Below are 11,438 nucleotides of genomic sequence, written 5' to 3' on the forward strand. Positions count from 1 at the left end.
CTATTCAAGCTAAACAGAAACAAGAGGTTTGAGAAAAATCTGTTATCCAATTTGTCCAATCCATCCATTTGTGTTTCAGTAATTGTGCACATACACAGTGACGTAATTGTAAGTTACAAACAACATACAAATTAACTTTGCAGACAGAAAATGTAGTAAAAATGTCAACAAGAACTTAATGAAAACAAGACAGCTGGGACTTCACAAAAAAACCACAAGTCAGTTTTGTCACCAAAAACATGACATTGGTCAAGTTTATTAGATCAACAATTAATTTTAATACTCGCTTTTTATGATAACATACATTCCACTACCACCACTCACTATGGCCCTGTCTCATAAACACTCACAGCACAGTATTTCTTACCTCCATACAATTTCAAAACTAAAAGTTTGTAGTTATAGACTGTTCAAACTGAATACATGACCAGAACAAATACAACATAAAGGAGGAGCCAAAGTGAAGATGCACATTCTTATTGTCAATTCTTGTTCATTTAAAATGACCCTGAGCAATAATCTGTAAACATTTCTACATTTGCCCCAAAATAATATAATGGGGAAAAGAAAAGTCTGTGCCTCGTCTTCCACGTGACATCTTCTCCATCCTCACTTATGTACAAGGGAGTAAATTCCTTAAATAGGCATGCTGGTGTTCTTGTTTATATATTGTATGTTGCTGTGCATATACAAAGCATAAACATGACACCAAGTGTTCGAAGAATCATTAAAGATTTGTAACAGTGCTTTATCTTTTTAAGCTTTTTTTTCCTATTACGGAGTATGACAGAGACTGCAATAGAAATATACTTCATATATAGTTATATACTGTATTCAAGGAGTTAATTCAGATGCTCCAGCAGTAGATATGTAGAGGCTGATACATCTTCTGCATATAGTAAGGGGTAATCAACATGCTAAGGAAAAGACAGTGAGCAGCAGAGGTCATTCTGAGCTAGACTCTGGATCAGTCTGCACCATTCAGCCCTCTTCTGGGTGATGTAGGCTGGGGTGATGATTTGCACAGGAAGGCGTGGCGAACCCTCCACCCTGGCCTTCTCGCATAAGGTCTCTGCGATACAGATAACATACATGCCGCAGTCATAGCTGTTCTGCTGTGATGGGCAAGGCTCCTCCACAAACAGTGCTTTTCTCCCTGCACCCAAGAAAGGCTCTAACTTGCTGGCAATGCGCCGTGCGTGTAGTGAATTGCTGCCGTTTTGAGAGTCATAGTGGGAAAAGTGGTTTGAGTTGTGGTGGTACACCAAAAGGCTCCAGTGTGATCCCCCTGCGGTCTGGTTTGAGTTGTCGTTAACAGCTAGGAAGACCCACTGACGAGAGGCAAGATCCAGTGGCTCCAAAAATAAGGCTAACTCATCAGGGCAAGAAGCACACTTAATGAACTGGGTGACCTCCGGGCTGATGAAGATGATGGTCTCGCCCAGGACTCTGAAGCGCTCAGCAGCAAAGTACTCAAAGGCAAAACCAATGACTTGGTCATTCAGCCAGTAAGGTCCTTCAAGTAAAGACACATCGGAGCGCCGCAACAGGCTGTCCCGGTAGCTCAACACTACAGGGTCCATCCTCCAATACAGTCAGAGAGTCAGTCAGTCTAGAAAATACAGGGGCAAAACAAGCAATTTGAGGATGTCACCATAGGCTTTTTAAAAAAAAAAAAATTATTATTACTTCTTGACAGACCAAACAATGAATCCATTAATCAGGAGTAATTGGCAGATTACTTGATAATGACAATAACCTATTTGCAGCTCTATTGAAGTGCTGCAATTAGTAATCAAATTAGGCTGTTGGTCAGACAAATCAAGCAATTAGAAGGTGTCATACGATGGGCTTTTAGTTCAGTTTATACACCAAAGGATTAGTAATAATTAGTTAATAATGATAATGTCATTTGCAGGAGTGGAGTCTTTAGCACTCTGTCTGTTTTTAAAACAGAGAAACTGTTGCAATTAGTTGCAGTTTCAAAACGGGACTTTTACTGTGATATCTCAAAACACTCATCCTGAACACGATGATAAAAAACCAATTACTTTATCTTAAGTAACTAACGTTAACGTTACACTGCACATGGATAGAAGAGTGTTAAAGTTGTACCATGTATAGTCAACCTACAAGTTCAAAAACGTAACCTTTAACTGGCTTATCTGATCAAGACAATGTAACTTTTACCCTGGCGTTTGATCGGCCATAACTACATGTGCTGGTGTCCGGTCACAGCTGAATGTGACATTACTGCAATGCGTTTAGTTACTCGCTTTTGCCAGGCAGCTAACTGAAGAAACGTACTTTAGCATTAGCAAGCTAACCACCACTTTAACCATCACACGAAGCCAAACAACTCAGCTAAACAGTAATTATAGACTGTAGAACATAAACAGTGGGCTGTCAAATTAAAATGCATGCGATAGATTCAACATCCTTACCTGCAAAAGACACATTTAAATAAAAATAACCACGAAAACTGCCTTCTTTCCCCTCATTGTAATGACTAACGTAAACCGCTGCAAGAAGACCTTAAACATTTTGCGACAGAGTACCTGCGCGCGCAGTACATTTACTGAAAGTCCGGTTCATTACCTACAAGGATTGAAAAGTTATCGGTACATTAGATTGTATAGTTAACCATATACGAGGAAAGACAAGCCACGTATTCAAAAATCAGAGCAACTCGTCAAGACACTCTTATATAAACCCAAAATAGACGCTCATATTTGGTTTAACCATCATCTAAAACATGTGTTGTGAAGTGTTTACATCGCTGCAGTGTTCCTGCTTACTTCCTGTTATTTCGCTCCGTCCATGGATGTAGGACAGATGGAGAAACTGGATACCGCGTTCAAAGATGGCGCTCTATTCATTCCTATGAAAATCGCTCACTACACCAAAACAACCTCCGCGTACTGCCGCACGCTTCCGCATTTTTGGGAAAATGGAGCATGCGCACTAGTGAGCACAGAAAATACATTTGTCGTATTACAGCAGCACATTTTCCAGTTATTGTGCACGAGGAGGGTTGCTTCTTGGATGTGGTGTACGCGGTAGTTGCAGTACCCCGTGCGACGGGTCATACATTCGCCATAGTGAGATTTGCAAACTCGCCTCCGGTCCTGGGGGCCTGGCCCCGTCCTCCCCCTGTGTTTTCTTTCTCCCCGCCCAGGAGCAGCGTGAACGCGCAGTGCTGCGCGTGGAAGAGTGGCCGCACTGATTAGCAGGGCAAAGTAGTTTTCAGCGACCGTCACCGAGCTGCGAATGACTGCGGTTTAATTACATTCAAACAGCGAACACGCACGGATAAAAATATGCGCAACTATTCAGCGCGGACTTGAATTTCAAGGAGTTGTTCGGAAAGCGAGCAGCGGCAGAGAAAAGAAAACCAATTAATTCAGTGGGAATGCAGGGAATTAAATAGAGACTTAGGCATTTTGCTTGTCTATTACGTGTGTGCTGCTCTGCGACCCATCCAGAGAGGAGACGAAAAACTTGAGTCCCAAGTAAAATTTACTTCAGCGTTCACGTCTGGAGGTAAGAGTGTGATGTTTAGTAGTTAGACGCTGTGGTGGGCAGCCACACAGTGGGAAGAGGGGCTTTGGGCTGGAAGCAGCCAATGAATCAAGAAATCTCCACTCTTTGGCAAGATGGTTTTTCGGTTGCCGTGCTTTTAAGGTGTGAATGGGTTCAGTCGGTGCTTTTGTTGAATGAATAGTCACAGTCAGAGGTGTGTGTATATGTGTGTGGCGTAAAAGCTGGTGAAAAGTTTGCGTTGCTGCCCAGTGACATGTCTTTTTACATTACAACCACACACTTCTCTCTCTCTCTCTCTCTCTAAATCTGAAGCTACCAATATTATCCTTATAAAATGCGACACGGAAGAAGCACAGCCCTGTTAAAATGATGCATCTCGGTTGGATTTACTTCACTTAATTTTAGTCATTTGTTTGTCAGGGATAACACATTAAGTAGCATCGATATGATGTAAATGTGTCAGATTGATGTTGTTATACATTAAAAGAAACAAGACAGAAAAAAAATAAATGCACATATAGGATGATGCAGCATAAATGAAAGGGAATCTAGTAAAACATACAGAACAGATAAATACAGATGTATGACTATCAGAACCATACAACAAAAATAAAAATACATCTGGTATTTTTTATTCATATTTGTTATTCATATTTTGTGTGCTGGTTATAGTATTCGGCTGTAGTAGGGTGGGGTATATGTTTACATGTATTATTTAGTGGAGGTCAGGCAGTACAGCTCATAATGCAGTGGAGGCAATAAAGACTGCAAAGCAGCTGTAATTGTGCAGGAGGTCTAATGGGGTGAATAAGCTGCTGAATCATGGGTGTTTGCCTCAGTCTGTCAGTGGACATCAGTTGCCTTCATGGCTGCAAACTCATAACACCAGATACCCTTCTGTGCAAGGTGCCTTCAACATACCTTTAGGATATTTTGTCACTTTTATTGTGTCTGTGCTGCTCAATGATGAGTTTATAGTTACAATACCTTGTTGTACTTGCTGATTTTTGGTCTATTCTTTTTGGGAATTTTATGTCTTTATATATTACGGAGTTGTCAGTGAAGTGATAACAGAAAAATGAGGGAACAATGGGGAACAACATGCTGCAGAGGTCCCCAGCTGGACATGAACAGGGGACTTTACAGTTCATGGATCAGTGCCCTAATTCATAAACCACCATAGTTTCCCCGAGCATATTTTTTAATCTGTGTTACCCCTTGTAGATTTAAAATAGGATTTCTGTGATTATTCGGGCTGAACAAGGCACATTTTTTCTTTTAATTTAGTAAAAACGTAATTGTTGATAGGTAGCCAAGTATCCTTTCATTACTGCCAAAAGTTAAAGAAAATTTCTTTAATTTAAGTAGCTGTAAGGTTCCCCCGGAGCTGCCCTCAGATCAGCACAGGTGATGAGAGTAAAGTGGGCCTGTCCTGCAGGAATGTGAGGTCTGAGAAGACACAGCTGCTCTAGCATGAGAGACAGACCAGGGTGAGACTCCAGCAACTGGTCCCTGTCGACATCTGACACCCCACAGACCCCCACTGTCTGCTATTTCTAAAAGACTGGCCTCAGTTTGTATCACATCGGGCTATCACCGACGGCACCTGAAAGACTTAAGCTGTGGTTTGAAAAGTTGAAGGCTCAGTTTTTGATATTTGCAGGAGCTACTCTGTAGGGGGTTTTGTGGTTACATGAACATTTTGCAGCATTGGAATAAGACACTCTGCCTTTCAGATTCAACTTTGAGGACTTGATAGATCTTCAAGAAACCGTGTAACCTTCTAGTTTGATGAAGGAAATAACAAACCTTTACTTGGAAAGCAGCATCATTTCTTGCAAAGTTTCACAGCTACATAATCTGTGATTCAGTCAGTGTTCTCAGGGAAACAATAAATCACCTTGCACATCATGACCTGTGAGCCCGTTAAACCTGGGTGTGGTCCCGCATTTGGCCAGTATGTATGTATAGAGAGAGAGAGAGAGAGAGGTGTGTGTATGTGTATGTATGTATGTGTGTGTGTGTGTGTGTGTGTGTGTGTGTGTGTATATATATATATATATATATATATATATATATATATATACACACACTATATCTGTGTGTGTGTGTGTACACAAAAGTCACACGCGCTCATTGGACTGTTGAGCTCTCATTAAGCTTAATTTTAGTGTTTATTAGCACCCGAACTGTGCAAGTCCCTATTGAAACTGAAGGGATTTTTTTTTGATTCACCATGAAACAGGAAGATGTCATTACTTCAGTGCATGCTCACATCTGCACCAAATTTGATAAGTATAACAAAAGTCCTACTCTGAACACATCCATATGCCAATATTCACTCAAAGTCATAGCGTCACCTGCTGGCAACAGGAAAGGACACGTTTTACGCTGTAATGTACTACTCCTAGCAAGTTGGATGTATCAACTTCAAACTGTCCCAGAAAAACCTTGACACATTGATGAGGCCATGTTGTTGGCCATGAGTTTTCGGTTAATGGTGTGGCAGTGGTGACATGACACAGGAAGTTGTTGTAACCTGACTGTACAAGCTCAGATCCGCACCAAATTTTACACATTTAAATTGAGTTCTGCCCTGAACACATGTCCATGCCGACATTCACCCACAGTCATAGGGCCACTTGCTGGCGACAGGATATGACGTTTAACGAAGCAGCCCCCCATGCCACATTTCACGAACATGTATTAAATTTCTGTGGCACATGTATCATGTCCAGACGTACCAAAAAGCCTCTTGAAGCGATGCCCTAAACCCAACAGGAAGTCGACCATTTTGAATTTTATGGTCATTTTTGGATGATTTACAGGCTCTGCACTTTTAAAAACTCCTCCTAGAGAATTAGTCTGACTGACTTCAGGTTGTCGCTGTCTACTCTAAACCCATTGATGATTGAAAGCTGTACAAACGGTGAGTTTTCGTGGAACGGCGCGCCCGTGGCGTGGCATCCAAAAATCAATGATTCACCATGAAAGAGGAAGATGTTGTAACTTCAGTGTACATGCTCACATCTGCACCAAACTTTACGTGCTTGATAACAGTCCCACCCCGAACACATCTACATGCCAATATTTAGTTATAGTCATAGCACCAAGTGCAATGTAGCGCCTAAGGGGACACAGGAAGTGATGATTAACACATTTGTGCAGCTTCTAAAGCGCGTGGCAAGTTCACAGCCTTACCGGTAGAGCTCAAGAATCTCAAACCCTCCCACCTCACACCTCGATGCGCTGCATGTGTGAGGGCCCGCCCAAAGCTGCTTGCAGCTTTACTTTACTACTTGAATCTGCTCCTCTCCCCTGCTCTTCTCCCCACACTCTCTCACACACAGGCACACACACCTAGCCTACACCTCTGGTCTCTCACAGCAAACATGCCGTCTTGTTCCGCCTCTTTCCCTATATGTGTGTATGCTGACTTTCTCCATCAGCAGTACGTTTCATAAAGTCCTCGTGTTTAATAAACTCAACTTTACTGAGGGATATTTGCAGTGGTGCATTCACTGTCGCTCCATAATGCATAATGGAGGGGGGCGAGGTATGAATTGAATCGTTACACCCCCATAAGGCTGGCTCTGACTAAGGATTCACATAGTCGAATCAGAATCATCAAGTCCTGCCTATAGTCGACTGATATTCGAATCATGTGTGTTTTTATGTACGGTGATTGCTAGCTGAAGCTAAACTGAGGCTTATTATTGTTTTGTTTTATTTTTTCAAAAAACTTTTTCACCAGTGAAGATGGATGGATTGAAAGTTTTTTTTCCCTTCACATGTTTATTTACAGCATAAATGTTGAAATGTTTATTGTAATAGGCTCTATATTAACTTATTATCCGAAAACTGGTAGTTCTATGTAAAATCAGACATTGAGCACCCCCATATCGCCAAAATGGCATGATCCTAGATGTCTATGAAGATTCTCAGTCATCCAGGTCATAGTTATCCAACGAAGGTTAAAATCAAAGGCAACTGGACTTGGTTGCAACCAAGTACGCCAACGCCGACGGGCAACTGCAGCTCGGAATATATAACCATGTTGTGAAAATTCTTCATATGCATGTGCACGTAATTAAATATAATATATATATATATATATATATATATATGTGTGTGTGTGTGTGTATGTATTTTTACTATAATATTTATGTACACTGTTACAAAGCAGGCAGCTACAACTTTTACATGAAGCATGAAGAAAAACTAGGATCAGGACAGATGACAGATGGACAGATGAGAGACAGATGAGTGAGTGTTTAAAACCATTTTTGATAAAAGGTACATTACATTGTCACATGCATGTGCACATTTGTGACTTCCTCATTTTCAAGTCAGTTCTTGCAGGCTGTTTAAAAAAGCAGCACAACTTTAAAGGAACTTCACTTCTCTATACATCATCTGCTCGAAAGACTTGAAGAAAATGTAAGTCATCATAACTTCTTTATGAAACATCTTAAATCATCAACAATATAATACAAAGTTCTTAAGACATAGGCCTAAACATTTAATAACTTGAGATCATGGAACAATTTCAAAGAAGAAAAAAGACACCGGAACTTTGTGAAAGGTGGCAACATTTCTATTTAAAACTTTAATCTTTTATTCGATAGCGGTTTGGGGCATTGTTACTATATTAGTTTCCTAAACAAATAATATTATAGTAAAAAATGATATATTAAAGACACCATATATTTGTCACTTTTATTCAACACATTGCTTCATGTTTTTCCATTTTATCATCATTTCATTTTCTATGTCTTGTTTAATAAAAGCAGCATGTTTATTATGTTTTTTTTTTTTTAAAGAATTGATTAAAAGCAATAATATGTCCACTTTACTACTTAAAGGAGTAAATACTTGTGCACTCTGCCCTTATGAGATACTAACATATCTAAAAGAATGTCATTGTGTTGGTATTCGGTTGAGGTTCAGCAGATCAGAATCCCTGAAACTTTTTTTAAGATCGAAAAAGAAATATGGGGTCAGCAAAACTTTCCATCTGCATCTTCTGTATTGTGTCCACAGTTCTCACTCCTACTGACACACAAAGATGACTGCAGCTCTGACTCTGCTTCTCATTGGCTGGCCGCTACAACGTGAGTTGATCTTCAGTCACATTTGGATCAACGACTATAAAAACTATCTACAACCAAGGCAACCAAACAGTAAAAAGCTCATTGTAAAGTAGCATTCACTTGTTCTTATTCAAAGATGTGTGTCTTGTGTTTCAGGTGCCCTGTGTGGACAGTTTGAGGTCACTGTGCCGCAGACTATAGAGGTTCTGAGAGGATCCTGTGTGACCATCCCCTGCTCTTTTGATGTAGAGAACAACTATGAATCAAACTTGGATAACACATGTAAAGCAATATGGAAAATTGCTCTAGAAACTGTTGTGTTTGATAGCAGTACTCCACAACAAAATAAAATAAAAGGAGAATTGACAGGAGACTTGACAAAAAAAGACTGCACCACAACTCTGAATAACATGCAACCTGAACACAGCAAGAAATATTTCTTCAGAGTGCAATGCAACAACGTCCTGAGACATAATTTTCCTGACCAAAAATTGGAAATTTCTGTCAAAGGTAGATACTCACACTTTCCCTTGTACAATTGCTTTGACCTTGTTTTGCATTTAGCAAACAGTATGAAAACAGAGAGGATTGATGAAATGTACCTTCCCACCAGATGGTCCTCCCACACCGACTCTGACTCCGTCCACACTGAAGGTGAAGGAGGGAACATCAGTGAAAGTGACGTGTTCTGCTCCAGCTCCCTGTCTGTCTCATCCTCCAACTCTGACATGGACCCCCAGCCTTGGTGACATTCATGAGACACTGCAGGAGAATCAGGACAAAACTAAAGTCAAGACCTCTGTTCTGACCTTCACTGCCTCTCACCTCCATCACAGAGAGAACATCTCCTGTACCGCTGTATACAACAAACAAGATGGCAGCATTGAGTCATCTGTTACCACAAGATTAACAGCTGATATTTTATGTGAGTTAACGTGTCCTCTACTGAAATTCATCTTCCCTAGTTTTCTTGACTTAGTTTGAATTATGGCTGAAACCATTATTTTACTCATTCATTAGTTGATCAACAGAAAAATTATTTTGATGATTGTCCTGTTCTCAAAATACGAGGATTTGCTGTTTTTCTCTTAAACACCATTGTAAATTGAATGTCTGTGTTTTTAAGACTGTTTGTTGGACAACAGGCTATTTGAAGACGTAGCCTCTGGCAAACTGATGGGCATTTTATATACTTTTCTATATACAACAATGGGCAGTTCAATTGATGAACCATATTTACTAAAATCAGAGTTTTATAAGCTCCTATAATAAATTATCCTCGAGCCTCCTGGAAGAAGAAGAAAGCAGTTTTTCAAATTGCTGTAATGCTGATTACCTAGGCAATGTTTATTAGCTGAGTAAAGATCAAGGACTTGGTTCTCTTTTCTTATTGGTGGACTAAAGTTGAGCTTTTTTTTTGTACTTTTTTAGTACTAGTCTGTGTCCTCTTGAACTTAACTGTACTGCATAGTGACACATACAGACACACATTAATACATCACAGCCAATTAAAAATCTCACCTAAGACACAAGCAAAGTCAGGGCTGGCTCCGATGGGCAGCTAGCAAAAATAATAGCTAATAACGGGAAGTCAAATAATTAATGGCTTGTGCTGTGCGCACTGAGGGCCCTGGCGTTCAACTTCCTTAGGAAGTCTTGGGCCACGCACTGCTGGTGGCCTGAGGCTTGGAGGCCCCCTGGCAGTCCGAGTCCCCGGGGCACTGGCCCCACTTGCCCAGTAAAACCAAGCGGTATTGCGAATATTATTGTTAATTATTCATCAAACAAATAACATCAAAAAATGAAGTGCTACATGATGGGGGGTATACTCCTGTAATACATTATTTTACTGTACTGTAATTATACATTTTGTTACAGCTTGGGAGGGTTGGCTCATCTGGACTAACCTCAATGAAGAACATCTCAAAAACATCACATCTAGTGCAAGCATGACAATTTACAAATTTTTTAAAATACAATAGAAGCACAAATTAGTACTAATAGCTATCATTTTAGCTTGTGATACAACAGTACAACATTTTTAATGGGCATTTACAATGTGAATTATCAAAATACACCTTTCTGAATGTATACCCTTCTGAAAGTATAAGCATTAGGCCTATTGGTCACTTGATAGGCACACGGGGCATGCGGTCTAGTTATCATTATTGCTTTTAATAAATACGTTTTTTCCACCAGGGCAGTAAAATGTGAAGTTAAGCAGTCTGATCTGAACTTCCATGCTGTACAGATTTATTTCCAATTAATCAGCTGATTGTCTCACCAACGTAACCAACACATTTCTGTCCACCAAAACCAGAACACAGCGCTGGAGAATAATGTTACACGAAATTACATTCCAACTAACGTTACATATTTCAAAACACTGACAAGGGAACAAGTTACTTCTCTAGGTGATTATGGCCAGTTTCTAGCTAAAGCTATCAAACAACAGTTTTCATTTACATAGCTAAAGTTGTACTACCTTAATTACCTGTCCAGCAGAAAACAGGCAACTTCGGCGCCGCCATGAAAACGTTTGTCCCACATTAGAGTATTCCATCTGGGAAAATCCACGATGATTATATCTGTCATTAGTACTTAGTTACCACATGTCCTCATCTTAATAGAAGACATTATGTGACACAATTATATAAATACACAGACAGATAAATAAATATTTTAGTTACCGTAACGGTAAAACCAACCTAACCCTGTGTTAAATAGCTACAAACAAATCACTTATTCCTGTGGTAATGGTAAACACAATAACCCCCCCCCCCCCCCCCCCCCCCCCCCCCC

The 11,438-nt window shown here is 40.2% G+C and overlaps 2 protein-coding genes across 4 annotated transcripts in view; one reads left to right on the top strand and one right to left on the bottom strand.

Moving 5' to 3' along the window:
* Positions 1-200: 200 nt before the first annotated feature.
* senp8 (SUMO peptidase family member, NEDD8 specific) lies at positions 201-3,224 on the bottom strand. Of its 3 annotated transcripts, none has more exons than XM_046043657.1 (2): positions 3,121-3,224; positions 201-1,612 (listed from the first exon to the last, which is right to left on the bottom strand). In XM_046043657.1, the coding sequence occupies exon 2, from the start codon at positions 1,581-1,583 to the stop codon at positions 918-920; it is 666 nt and encodes a 221-aa protein (XP_045899613.1). In that variant the 5' UTR covers positions 1,584-1,612; positions 3,121-3,224; the 3' UTR covers positions 201-917. The 3 variants fall into 3 exon arrangements, with proteins under 3 accessions (XP_045899613.1, XP_045899614.1, XP_045899612.1); XM_046043658.1 differs by lacking the exon at positions 3,121-3,224 and adding an exon at positions 2,799-3,114; XM_046043656.1 differs by lacking the exon at positions 3,121-3,224 and adding an exon at positions 2,445-2,716.
* Positions 3,225-7,898: 4,674 nt separating this feature from the next.
* LOC123968981 (sialic acid-binding Ig-like lectin 13) overlaps positions 7,899-11,438 on the top strand; it is an 8,176-nt gene continuing 4,636 nt past the window's right edge. The window contains exons 1-4 of the mRNA XM_046046044.1: positions 7,899-7,983; positions 8,587-8,657; positions 8,793-9,146; positions 9,250-9,561. Coding sequence (XP_045902000.1) covers positions 8,612-8,657; positions 8,793-9,146; positions 9,250-9,561 — 712 coding nt within the window. The 5' untranslated portion in view covers positions 7,899-7,983; positions 8,587-8,611. The remainder of the gene's footprint in view (positions 7,984-8,586; positions 8,658-8,792; positions 9,147-9,249; positions 9,562-11,438) is intronic.

This window comes from Micropterus dolomieu, linkage group LG03 (assembly GCF_021292245.1).
Source record: "Micropterus dolomieu isolate WLL.071019.BEF.003 ecotype Adirondacks linkage group LG03, ASM2129224v1, whole genome shotgun sequence".
In the NCBI taxonomy this organism is placed as follows: Eukaryota; Metazoa; Chordata; class Actinopteri; order Centrarchiformes; family Centrarchidae; genus Micropterus; species Micropterus dolomieu.

What these genes read in the sequence shown, in the direction of transcription:
- senp8 (XM_046043657.1), bottom strand. Translation starts at nt 1,583, where the DNA reads ATGGACCCTGTAGTGTTGAGCTACCGGGACAGCCTGTTGCGGCGCTCC.